Below are 11,986 nucleotides of genomic sequence, written 5' to 3' on the forward strand. Positions count from 1 at the left end.
GATTAATGGGCAGCGCCTGCTAACCGTCAGCTGGTATTTAATGTTGTGTAAAATTGGCCTAAATCAGTTCACTGCATAATTGATGGCACTAAATATCCCATGAAATGCGATCCTACCGCGGCCGCCTATCAGGGGGTGGAAAATAACACGATGTCGGCTCTCCCTCGTGCAAGCATCCAATCGGGGAAGCCACGTCTTATTAGCAGGAGGGCAACCTGTGACGATCCGTTTTTCCGGGACGTCAATGCCGACCTCGACCTCCCGTTAGCCCCCACCTGCTCCGACACTGTAGCAGCTTGTATGCGAGTCGGCGTGTATGCGCGCGTGTGTGTGTTAGTCTCTCCCACCGCCCTCATGCCCCTTGCCCCCCCCCCCCTCTTCCCAGGCGGAGCGACTCGGGGAGCAGTCCAGCTGCTGGGAGAAGGAGGAGCGGGAGAGCCGGGCGCTGTCCCACGGCGCCCGCCCGGCCCCGCCCACCAAGGTCCACTGCAAGGTGCCCGTCCGGACCTACGAGCGCCGGCCCCCCGCGCCCTGGAGCCGGCCCCGCCTCCGCCGCCACGGGCCCGAGTACGGCAGTGAGGACGAGGAGGAGGACGACGACGACGAAGACGAGAACGATCGCGACGAGGACGAGGACGAAGACGAGGACGATGAGTCCTCGGATGGCTCGCCGCCCGTCCTGACGAAGGCTCACGCCATGCTGGCGGCCAAGAGAAAGGTGACTTCATCTGTCGGTTCCTGTGATGCGTCACGCTGCCTGATGCGGCGCAGGCTGTGTTTACCCACCTTAGCGGGGGGGGGGGGGGGGCAGGAGGAAGGATGAGTCAATGTGGGTTGTCAGCTGTCTCCGGTGCGGGGCTGTCGCCATGGTTCTCCCAGAGGGATGGGGAGAGGCGCCACGTTGGCCTTCTATCATCACACATTTCCCCCCACCCCCATCACGAGTGAGCGTGCTGCGGCGACAGGTTCCGGGACGGAAGGCGCTGGATGAATATTCAGGGGAAAGGGTTGGTTACCCCACTCCCACCAGCTGTAGGTAATAGATGGTGCTTTGGGCTGAACCGTCTTATAGCGTTGTCATGGGCACGGTTGGGCTACTGCCCTCTGCTGTGGCGCTGGTGACTGCAGCTCCCGTGCGTGTCTCCAGAACACTGCCCCCTGTTGCCTGAACGGCGTCGGCAATCGACCGCACGTCTTGGCCAATCAGAGGGTGGAGGTCACTGATGAATTGCACCAGCTGTTAAATAATGGATGTTAATGCAGTGCCTCCAGTGGTGCTTTTACAGGTTTACTTTGTGTTTGTGGTTCGTTCCTAGGGGAATAATGGTGGAGCATTCACGGCTGACTCACTGCCCCTAGGAAGCTAGGAGAATGGGAAGGGGGGGGTATATTATGGCTTGTGGTTGTAGGTTATTTTGCCTTGTCTCATTTGTGGTTTTCCAGCCCAGCGGTCCACAATCTGTGGGAAAGATGGAGAAACATCTAGCTTCAAAAATCTTTTTGCACATTCAAGCCGTTGGTTGTGGCTTCAATTAATGCTGTTGACTTGTTTCTCCCGTCGATCGTGCGATTAAAGCACTAGGGGTGATTCTGTTTCGTACCCCGCATCTCATCTCCGGGCTTGCTTTTGTGTGTTGTGCATCACAGAGGAGCATGGAGGTGAGGAAGAGGGGGCGGAAGAGGAGACGGATAAACAGCAGCGTCACCACGGAAACCATCTCGGAGACCACCGAGGTGCTGAAGGAGCCCTTCGACTACTCTGAGGACGAGCGGCCCATGCCCCTCCTGGAGCGCACGGGCAGGGGGGGCGAGGAGGAAGAGGAAGAGGAGGATGACGAAGAGGAAGAGGAGGAGGAGGAGGAGGAACCAAGACCCGTAATGCCGGTGAAACGCCACAGAGGCCGGCCGAGACTTGAGAAAAATCTGCACAAAGAAAAGCGAGAGTGCTGGAATGAAGGTATTTTCATTGTGTTATTGTTTTGGCGCCCCCTATTGTGTGTGTGTGTGTGTGTGTGTGTGTGTGTGTGTGTGTGTGTGTGTGTGTGTGTGTGTGTGTGTGTGTGTGTGTGTGTGTGTGTGTGTGTGTGTGTGTGTGTGTGTGTGTGTGTGTGTGTGTGTGTGTGTGGCGTCAGGGTTAACGCGGCGGTGTTCTGTCTCCCGCCCGCTAGGCTCCGACTCGCTTTCGGCGCGCGCCAACCGGCTGCGACCGGTGAAGCGCAAGAAGGGCTGGCCCAAGGGCGTCAAGAGGGGACCCCCCAAGTGGCGGCTGAAGAACGAGCGCAAGATGGGCTTCAAGCTCAACCTCTACACCCCGCCCGAGACGCCGCTGGAGGGCGAGCCGCACCCCCCGCCGGCCGAGGAGCCCAAGGCGGAGCAGCACCACCTCCTGCTCCTCCCCTTCGCAGAGGAGCGCTGCAGGCCCAGCAGGAGCGCCGGCAGCCCCGGCCCGGCCCCCAGGATCCGGAGGAGGCGGCGGCGGAGGAGGTTCTCGTCCGAGCCCCAGAGTCCGGCGGACAGCGTGGCGGACAGCCTCCCCGGCAGTCCCGCCGTCGGCGCCGACGACGACGAGGGAGACGAAGACGACTGCGGCGCTTCGCACAGGACCCTCTCCTCGCGGGAGGTGTCCCCCGTGGCCTCCCCCGCAACCTCCCCCACGCCCTCCCCAGCCTGCTCTCCCGCCCGGTCGCCGGAGGCCCTGTCTTTGGGCGGCGCCGCCGCTGCCCCGTCCCCCCTCCCCGTGCCGGCTGAGGACCGCCTGCAGGACAGCGAGCGAGAGCCGGACTCCCCCGCCCCCAGAGACCTGGACCCCAGCTCCCCTGCGGAGCGGACCAGCCTCAGTAGACATGACGACCAGGAGGAGGAGGAAGAGGAGGAAGAGGAGGAAGAGGAGGAGGAGGAGGAGGAAGAAAAAGAGGAAGTGGAGGAGGAGCACAGGACACCCGTCGAGGATGTGGACGCAGACGACGAGGACGACTGTCACATTTTGAGCTCGGAGATCGTGAAGGACAGGTCGGGGAGCCCCGAGCCGTTGGCACAGGAAGTACCCGACTGCACGCCGCTGTCCGTGTCCTCGGAACCGAAAGGGGACTCGGAGGAGACGGAGACGGTTTCCCCGGCGCGGCACAACGAAGAGCTGCCGCCCGTGCCCGCTGAGGAGAGCACGCAGGACGCGACGACGAGAGAGGCGCCCGTTTCATCAGAGGCCGACGCCGCAGAGTCCGCGGCCGCAGCGTCGCTCGCCGACGCGGCGGTGGCGTGCGCCGCCGAAGCCGCAGCGGCGGTGGAGTCGGACCGCGGCGAGGAGTCCGAGTCCGAGGGCGAGAGCAGCCCCGGGCCCAGCCCGGCGTGTCCCGACCCCCTGCCCGCCCCTGCGCCGCCGGAGACGCCCCGGCCGGGACCGGACCCGTCCGCCTGCCCCGAGTTGGACTCTGAGACGGCGCAGGCGGTCCAGTCGCTGACCCGGGAGTCGGAGCGGGAGGGCGTGTTCCAGGACTGCGTCGAGACCCGGGAGGCGTGCCGCAGCATCCAGGCCTACGGCCGCGTGGCCCCCAGCCCCCAGCTGACGTCCCTGGACGAGTGCCCCCAGTCGGACCACAGCAGCCCCCGGTCCGCGGCGCCCTCGCACCCCAGCCAGTCGGTGCGCTCCGTCAGCAGCCCCGCCGTGTCCCTGCTGGAGAGCGGCTACACCCAGATCAGCCCCGACCACGGCGCCGTCTCGGTGCCCTCGCTGCACAACATGGAGACCAGCCCCATGATGGACGTGCCGTCGGTGTCGGACCACTCCCAGCAGGTGGTGGACAGCGGCTTCAGCGACCTGGGCAGCATCGAGAGCACCACGGAGAACTACGACAACCCCAGCAGCTACGACTCCGCCATGGGGGGCAGCATCTGCGGGGCGGGCCCCTCCCAGAACAGCTGCTCCTACGGGGGCATGCCGGCCAGCGGGCTGTCGCAGAGCAGCTGCGCCGTCAGCCAGCAAATGGCGGCGGCGGCCGGCCAGATGATCCAGGCCAACGCCCTGAGCTCGCCGCAGCACTGCAACGTCAAGTCCCCGCAGGGCTGCGTGGTGGCGGTGGAGCGGCCGCCCAGCAACAGCCAGCACAGCCAGCACAGCCAGCGCGCTCAACAGCAGCAGCAGCAGCAGCAGCACGCGCAGCTGGCCCAGCAGCTAGCGCAGCAGCACGCGCACGCCCGGCACGCCGCCGCCGCCGCGCACAATCAGCTCAGCCAACACAATCAGCACGGCCCGCACAATCAGCTGGGCCAGCATCCGCAACACAATCCCCTGCACCACCAGCAGCAGCAGCAGCACGCGCTCCAACAACAACAACAACAACACCACCACCACCACCACCTCCACCAGCAGCAGCTCGCGCACCCCCACCACCACCACCACCACCACCACAACCACCCCCACCTGCAGCAGCACGGGGAGCACGCCCAGCACAATCAGCACGGCCTGCACGGGCAGCAGCCGCCGCCGCCGCAGCAGGGCGCGGCGCAGTGCGGCGGCGTGCCCGCCAACTTCGCCGCCCCCATGCAGCTGACGGACGTCCCCGAGTCGGGGGCGCCCAACCTGGCCCTCTACGAGCGCATGAACCAGCAGGGGGAGTACGCCGGCGGGCACTACGCCCAGCCGTCGGGCAACGCCAGCCTGGCGCGGCTGCAGCAGCTCACCAACACGCTGATGGAGCACCCGCTGCCCTTCGGCCACGCGCCCTCCCACGCCATCGGCTCCTACGGCAACGGCCCCTCGCTCGGCTCCCAGCATGCGGGCCTGGTGTCGCTGGCGCCGCCCTCGCAGCACCGCGTGCCCGGCAGCCCCCAGGTGCAGGCCACCATGACCCCGCCCCCCAGCCTGGGCTCGCCGGCGTCGGCGTCGGCATCGGCCATGCTGCTGCAGCAGCAGCAACAGCAGCAGCAGCAGCAGCGCAGCATGGGCGGTGCCTCCTCCATCGCGCCCTCGCAGCGCATCCACACACAGATGGCCTCCAAGGGCCACCTGGCCATGCGCGCCAAGTCGGCGCCGCTGTCCCACCCCCACCACCAGCTCCACCAACACCCCCACCACCCCCACACCCAGCAGCCGCAGCAGCAGCAGCAGCAGCAGCCGCAGACGCAGCAGATGTACGCGCGGACGCCGCAGTCGGTCACCATGCAGGCGCCGTCGCGGGCGCTGGGCTCCTTGCCGCGCGTCAACATGAGCGTCAACATCATGCCGGCGCCCGCCTACAACGTCAACGCCATCAACATGCCGTCGCTGAACGCCATGAACAGCTACGGCATCAGCCAGCCCATGATCAACGGCGGCTACCACGGCAACCACGCCTACATGAACCACCAGTCGTCCCAGTACTCCATGCAGATGGGCATGATGGGGACACAGACGTACCACGCGCAGCAGCCCATGCAGGCGCCGCCGCACGGCAACATGGTGTTCACGCACGCCGGTCACCACGGCTACATGAACGCCGGCATGGCCAAGCAGACGCTCAAAGGGCCGTTCGGACGGCGGTAACACACACTGACCCCCGGGGCGGGGCGATGGCGTCGGGACGGCGGTTTTGGGACGCTCAGACACACAGACCGGGGCCTTTTTTTATTTTTAGTACTTTTCTGCGGGGTCGGGGGGAAGGGAAAGGGTTCGATGTCGTCGTCGTCGTTTTAATTTTTCCAGTTATTTTCTTTGCTATCACTTAAAAACCAGCAGCACTTGGAAAGAATGCAAAAAGTCTCATCGAAGAGTAATCTCTTAGCGATACGTATACTTTTTGTTTTTTCGTTTTGTTACTTTTCTTTGTTCCTCCAGATGGGAAGCCTTACATTAAGATAAACATCTATTTAATTAGCGTCGGTGTCTCGGATGTCTCTCTAAGAGCAGGTCGGGTGGAGAGGCGGAGCTCCGTCTCCCAGGTGGTGTTTGCAGTTGTGTAGCAGCCTCCAGTGAAGCCATTTAATGTGCCTGCTACGAGTGGAGTCGGTGTGTCTGCCTGAACCTAGTCCGTGTACCTGTATAACAGTGCTGACAATTAGTTTGTACTATACTCATGCCTTTGTATATTTAAATTATTGTACTTATTTTGTAAAGTGACAGCTAGCATGCTTCGGTCTCTGTTAGTGACAGTGCATTGAGTAGTACTGTACAGTACAAGTGTTGTGCTAAATAGCAAACCATTTAAATATATCTGGCCTTTTATTAGGTCTCCCTTCGCGGGAGGGAGTGGGGGGGGGGGCGGGAAGATGAAACTATATTTTGTTAATGCTAATGTAAAAAAAAATCAAAACAAAAAAAACGATGTAAACTTAGTCCTGTTTTCCGTTTGGTTTGAGAGGTTTTATTGCTATGTATGTATAATTCTGAAGTCTTTTTGTAACAGATCTCCTTAAGGCAGCTTTCTGTTTTCTAAAGCAGACGGATTTCTGTCGAAATAACAAAGCATATCTCAGTGTTTGTACCCTGATGATTCTAAAACATTTCAACTTGTCAAGGGAAGTGTGGCGGGATTAAACAAAAAAACATCTAAATGATTATACCGATGAATAACAATAAAGAAGAATATAAATTTAGTCCAAATATTTTACATAATGCCTTTAAAGTTACATTTTCATTCCATCTGTAGATTTGTTTTCTATCTTTATAAAATGTTGGATTTATATTTTACCGAAGTCTAGAAGATTAGAGCTTGTGAATAGAGCAAACTAAGCTAACAGATTGCATGTAAAACGCAACTTGTACTTGTGTTTTTGTTTCTATTGCTCTTTTGTAGCCTTTGTACCTGTACAGAGTTGCTGGTTGGTTAACGGGGAAATACCTGGCTATGTGCACAGTAAATGGACAGAATGACATTCTTGTATTTATGACTTTTTCTCCTTTGTCAGTCACTCAAATGCTGTACATTTTAGCATAAGAATAAATTATAATTGACCATGAATATGATGCCACTGCAGTTGATTGAACACCCCAAAGTGGTTGAAGGAATGTTGAGTTCTGTACTTGGGCAAGGCATTTTGAATATTATTTTTTTTTAATTTCCTTTTTGGCAATAGATAAAATATTTTGGAGTAATAAAGGCAAGCTTCATGTCAATGGCTAATCTACACTGTGATCTTCTACTTGTGATGTGCGTGCGTGCGTGTGTGTATGTGTGTGTGCACTCATGCTAAATGAAAACACTTCTCATCAATCATGTGTTGCACTAGATCTAACTATAGTCATTTCCCTCTCTGTCTGAAGAGCCTTTCCTCTTCTCCTGGAGACTTTCGTCCAGTTGTCTTAGCTGCTTCAGAAAGCCCCAGTTAGGGATGATGCGTCGGCGCTGTTTCACATGGTCGACGGCGTCCACCACGGTCATGTTGTGGTAGATCATGAGGTAGGCCAGGAAGAGCGTGGCCGAGCGGCTCCGACCCATCACACAGTGAACCAGCAGCGTGTCTGTGGGGGAGAACATCATCTGACTCGTTCTCTTGCGTCGTGGAAGAATAAACTCTAAGAATAGTAGCAAATACTCTGTGGCCGAGACGTCTTGTAGGCGTCCGGTTCCAGTTCACACCATGAAAAGCCCTTTTGGTTTTACATTTGGTTGCGTATATATGAAACCTAAATAGTTAACACCGTGAAAACCACTTAAGGCTCGTGTCTATTTGCATCATTTGACGAGCATGCCTATAACGTGACTATTAAGTAGGCCTACCTGAACATGCATTGCCTTTATTAAAGACGCTCAGTAGTCCTGTATGTTCGTCTTTCCGTGTCCATGCTACATTAATCAAAAACGTTTCTGTTAAGAAATAGCCTATATATATACATACATGTATATACATGTCTATAAAAAGAAATTGGCAATATGCCGCCCGTCACATCACTGAGTGCCGTCACATTACAGCCTTTCGACGGTACTCTCTTACTCTGAGGATCACGCAGTGCTTCGTGGATGAACTTGGCGGCCGAGTAGAAATACTGGCTGAGGTCGAACCCCACCACGTCCACCGCCACCAAGCCGAAGTACACCACGGCCATGTCGTCATAGTAGTCCGCCCCCGTGTTCACGCTGTTCCGCGTTCCCTCCGCCGCGTTCAGCACGTGAGTAACTCCCATTTTCCTCAGGTTGGCCTTGTTTTTCGCCGTCTGCCTGTGGAGCGAGGGGATTATTTACGAGAGCAATTAGGAGTGCTTTTCTTGTTTACCCGAAGCTAATGGTGCTTTATTTTTTTTCATTTATTATTGTCTTATTGCAGCAGTGGCTCACTCGTCTCCGATGTAGACGTTGGGCCAGACCTCATTGACACGAGTGTACACTGCACTCCCACGGTTGAGAATCTTCTCCAGTTCATAGCCCCCGGGTGTGAAATATTCCTCCTTCTGAGCAGATGCCTCCGCTCCCTGCCACGCTGTTGTGCTCCTGCCAGACTTTGACTTGTTAGAAGCCATTTCTCTCAGAATAGCCTTCTTTCACACTTGATGCATTACCTTTGGGAAGGGAAATAACAATTTGCCTTGCCACAGCGCCCCGTTCGCTTCTCTTGATGGCAAACAGTGTTTCTTCCTACATGCTTTCATTAAGTAGCCTATAAATAAATATATGACTTTCCCCTCCCCTGTCACTAATGTTACGACCCAGACGGTACCGCTCGACCGGAGATCCGACGTCCCGAGCAGGAAGAGCGTTTAGTTCACTGGTTCTGACAACATGTCTGGCTGTGCCGTTGCTAGCCAAAGTGAAGGCAGGTTAGGTTAGGGTGGCTGAGTTCTGGCAGCGTTTGTGTAGCTGATGGGTGACAGGCATCGAATGGACGGGATATTTTTAAAGTGTGTGTGTGTGTGTGGGGGGGGGGGGGTTACACCCCATGACCCGTACCCAACGAGGCTTCATGCTTGTGGGGGGGGGGGGGGGGGGGGAGTCCACCCTGTCCCCACACCATTCCCACTTCTACACACACACACACACACACACACACACACACACACACACACACACACACACACACACACACACACACACACACACACACACAATTCACAATTCTAATCTCCCCGGCTGGCTTGGAGCCTTGCTTATCCAAACTTCCCAGTTTGCCAAAGGACGTACGCATATCCACTGGAGTGAACAGGGCAACCGGAGCGTCTGTTCATCCATATGAGCCGCCCCTTCAAATCAAATTATTTCGTCCCCTCTCTCTCCCTCTATCCGGGTGTCTCTCGCCCTCTCTCAGCCACTATTACTAAATCTCTGATACGTCGCTGTTGCAGTCATCAAAGTCCCCCGTCCCCCCCCCTCACCCTGGATCCCATGGGGGCCCCCTTCTTCTTGCGGGTAACACTATTAAAAAATAAAATAAAGATGAAGCGAAGCGAGGAGTCTAAATGTGTCAGACTGTTACAGATGAGCTTCTCACCGCACGATGACACACGTCTGTGATTCTCTGTTATGTGATCTGTGCACTCCACGGTGCACGGATCCATTCACTGATCTAAATTAAAGGCCGTCCCCGCCGAAGAGAGGGTAGTGTATGATGAGCACACGGCGATGGCCGTGTTAGTAGCAGGAAGCTGCGGATAACTGCTAACATGTCATGCCCGGTTTTCACACCGTCAACCTCCTTTATTTCCCGCCCTCTCATATCTTCATACTCTGCAATCATTCATTCTGACAGTGAAATCATTAGACCTGTGATATCCAATTCCTTTTATTTTGACAGCATCTCTCTCTATCTCCCTCTCTCAGCCCTGGCTCTGTCTGTGTGTGTGTGTGTGTGTGTGTGTGTGTGTGTGTGTGTGTGTGTGTGTGTGTGTGTGTGTGTGTGTGTGTGTGTGTGTGTGTGTGTGTGTGTGTGTGTGTGTGTGTGTTTGTGTGCGCGCGCGCTGTAAAGCATTTCTTATTAAGATGGCTCTGCTATTTCATCTCTGTTCAAAGTCTGACCTGAATCTGTATACACGCTCTGAACGGTGCTGGCATATTTCTGTCAGCTCCTATCAAACCTCTTAAGGCAGCGCGGTCTTAGCGGTTGGAGTGCAAGATTTCAGCAGTTTAGACACTGTGTTTTTGAGCCGAGTGAATAAATAAATGGGGCATTGTTTATTTATAGGTGTCTAGATAGACGCCACGCCGCGCTTCGCAGCAGAACACGTGCAGTCTATCGCTCTCTCTCCCTCGCTCCGCGCGGCCTATCTCTCTGACAAACCCCGCAGAACTCTTCAACATGTGATCCCTGCGATTGTACACACTCTGGCTACAGACTGTGGATCCATGTTTCTTGGAATGGTGCCATTGAAATGTGCATCTAGTGCTCGGTGAATACGTGACTCTCTGGCTCTGCGTTTTGATCTCCTGCTCCTCTTCCTCCACCCCCCCCCCCCCCCCCCCGTCTACATCCTGCTTCTCTCGGCAGCCAGGGAAGTGTCCAGGTGATGGAGCTGCCGCAGGAAGCCGGCGTTGGGCAGGATGTTCCTGTGGCTGCACACGGCCTTGATGGCGTCGACCAGGGACAGGTGCTCTCGGATCATGAGGAAGGCGAGGACCAGGGCGGCCGAGCGGCTGACGCCCCGGGCGCAGTGCACCAGCACCGTACCTGAGGGGGGGAACGCACAGGTCAGGGTCAGGGTCCACATATGTATGACCCTGAATTATGTGTTAGGGGGAACGCACAGGTCAGGGTCAACGTGTGACCCTGACCCCTGTTTCCCCTTACCTGAGGGAGGGAATACAAAGGTCAGGGTTGTCTTATTTAGACTTGGGTGTCACGCCTGTTCTCATTGGCTGTTTAATGTCACTCATCATAACGAGCAGCACGTTATTTATTCACGTCAACATGTCAAGCCGTTGAAAGAGCTCTCTTAAACAAAGACATAAAACAACTACAGATCTGCGACATATCTAAGGCATGAAAGCGCCTTGGAACTGTGGAACTTCACAAGACTTTCTACAGTTTTTTCCCAGCGTCTGTGCTTCACTACGTTTGCGTTATAAATATGGCTGCCTCGTGCCCACGGATTACCTTTTTGGGCCAGGGCGTACTGGATGAATTCAGCGGCGGGGTGGAAGAAGGGGCTGAGGTCAAAGGTTTTGTGGTCCGCCGCTTCCACCCCATAATAGACGATGTCGGTGTCGTCGTAATAAACCGCCCCGGTGTCAATGTGCTGGGGCCCGTCTGCGGCGTTCAGCACATGTGTCACCCCCAGGGTCCCCAAGAGCCCCTTATCCTTGGCGGTAGCGCTGAAAACAGCCAACACCACAAAATGAGAGGTTTAAAATAACAAAATATAAGTTGCGTAATGTGACTGAGTTGTATTTATTTGCTGAGGGTTTATTCATCGGGTTGGGTTCAACAACACAGGGTCGCTTTAGTTAATCGCCATATTGCCGCTGACATGGATATTGTCCGATCAGATGTCCCACTCACACATCTCCGATGTAGAGGCCGGGCCAGACCTGGTTGGCGGGGCTGGGGGGGCGTCTGTTCTTCAGCAGAAGGCCCAGCAGATCGTGGGTTTGAGGTGTCTCGTGTCCTGGCTCCTCCTCTTGGCTCATGACAGGCTCCCTTCAAAATGAATGGATATGGAGACTGTTCTGGAACTGGAGTCGTGTTGTATTTCAAGGATTGGAAAAGATACCCAACCATTGGATAACTTACCTGAAGAAAAGTACCGGTACTTTATTTTTTCCAAGCAAATGAGTTTCCACAGTTGAGAGAAAAATTGAAAAAAATAGTTTCCTGTAAATTGGTATCCTTCTGTGAAAATCAAAAAACACATCAGTGTTCGCTGTGTTTTGATCAATTCCTCCTACAAAAAAAACCCCTCCTTTAAGTTTAACAATGAAACTTAGTTCCACTTGGCGATTTGTTTTTACAAGGGAGCGAGCAGATATGAAGGTTGCTCAAAGGCAGAGCGCTGGCCTGTCTGAAGGGGACAGCTGCACCTCCATATGCAGGGGTGAGCGGGGATGGGGGGGGGGGGGTGGGGGTGGCTGGGGGGGAGCAAGCTATTTTT

General features: G+C 55.8%; 3 protein-coding genes across 10 annotated transcripts in view; 1 reads left to right on the forward strand and 2 right to left on the reverse strand.

Annotated features, from left to right (window-relative positions):
- The window catches only part of kat6b (K(lysine) acetyltransferase 6B), a 27,116-nt gene extending 20,029 nt beyond the window's left edge, over nucleotides 1-7,087 (forward strand). For all 7 annotated transcript variants that reach the window (XM_030340197.1, XM_030340200.1, XM_030340201.1 and 4 more), the window contains exons 15-17: nucleotides 386-718; nucleotides 1,648-1,957; nucleotides 2,169-7,087. In XM_030340197.1, coding sequence (XP_030196057.1) covers nucleotides 386-718; nucleotides 1,648-1,957; nucleotides 2,169-5,518 — 3,993 coding nt within the window. In that variant the 3' untranslated portion in view covers nucleotides 5,519-7,087. The remainder of the gene's footprint in view (nucleotides 1-385; nucleotides 719-1,647; nucleotides 1,958-2,168) is intronic.
- dusp29 (dual specificity phosphatase 29) lies at nucleotides 6,472-8,806 on the reverse strand. Of its 2 annotated transcripts, XM_030340204.1 has the most exons (4): nucleotides 8,247-8,806; nucleotides 7,906-8,129; nucleotides 7,692-7,757; nucleotides 6,472-7,432 (listed from the first exon to the last, which is right to left on the reverse strand). In XM_030340204.1, exons 1-4 carry the CDS (start codon nucleotides 8,426-8,428, stop codon nucleotides 7,203-7,205), a joined length of 702 nt encoding a protein of 233 aa, XP_030196064.1. In that variant the 5' UTR covers nucleotides 8,429-8,806; the 3' UTR covers nucleotides 6,472-7,202. The 2 variants fall into 2 exon arrangements, with proteins under 2 accessions (XP_030196064.1, XP_030196065.1); XM_030340205.1 differs by lacking the exon at nucleotides 7,692-7,757 and having other exon boundaries at nucleotides 8,247-8,800.
- Nucleotides 8,807-10,134: 1,328 nt separating this feature from the next.
- On the reverse strand, nucleotides 10,135-11,916 carry LOC115531136 (dual specificity phosphatase DUPD1). Its single transcript, XM_030340206.1, has 4 exons — nucleotides 11,629-11,916; nucleotides 11,398-11,535; nucleotides 10,993-11,210; nucleotides 10,135-10,566 (listed from the first exon to the last, which is right to left on the reverse strand). Exons 2-4 carry the CDS (start codon nucleotides 11,523-11,525, stop codon nucleotides 10,364-10,366), a joined length of 549 nt encoding a protein of 182 aa, XP_030196066.1. The 5' UTR covers nucleotides 11,526-11,535; nucleotides 11,629-11,916; the 3' UTR covers nucleotides 10,135-10,363.
- Nucleotides 11,917-11,986: the final 70 nt, after the last annotated feature.

This window comes from Gadus morhua, chromosome 18 (assembly GCF_902167405.1).
Source record: "Gadus morhua chromosome 18, gadMor3.0, whole genome shotgun sequence".
NCBI classification, from domain to species: Eukaryota; Metazoa; Chordata; class Actinopteri; order Gadiformes; family Gadidae; genus Gadus; species Gadus morhua.

What these genes read in the sequence shown, in the direction of transcription:
- LOC115531136 (XM_030340206.1), bottom strand. Translation starts at nt 11,525, where the DNA reads ATGAGCCAAGAGGAGGAGCCAGGACACGAGACACCTCAAACCCACGAT. An exon ending in GGCCTCTACATCGGAGATGT is followed by an intron (nt 11,211 to 11,397) that starts GTGAGTGGGACA and finishes GGCTGTTTTCAG; the next exon opens with CGCTACCGCCAAGGATAAGG. An exon ending in GTACGCCCTGGCCCAAAAAG is followed by an intron (nt 10,567 to 10,992) that starts GTAATCCGTGGG and finishes TCCCCCCCTCAG; the next exon opens with GTACGGTGCTGGTGCACTGC.
- dusp29 (XM_030340204.1), bottom strand. Translation starts at nt 8,428, where the DNA reads ATGGCTTCTAACAAGTCAAAGTCTGGCAGGAGCACAACAGCGTGGCAG. An exon ending in AACGTCTACATCGGAGACGA is followed by an intron (nt 8,130 to 8,246) that starts GTGAGCCACTGC and finishes CTCGCTCCACAG; the next exon opens with GCAGACGGCGAAAAACAAGG. An exon ending in TAAAGGCAATGCATGTTCAG is followed by an intron (nt 7,433 to 7,691) that starts GTAGGCCTACTT and finishes TCTCCCCCACAG; the next exon opens with ACACGCTGCTGGTTCACTGT.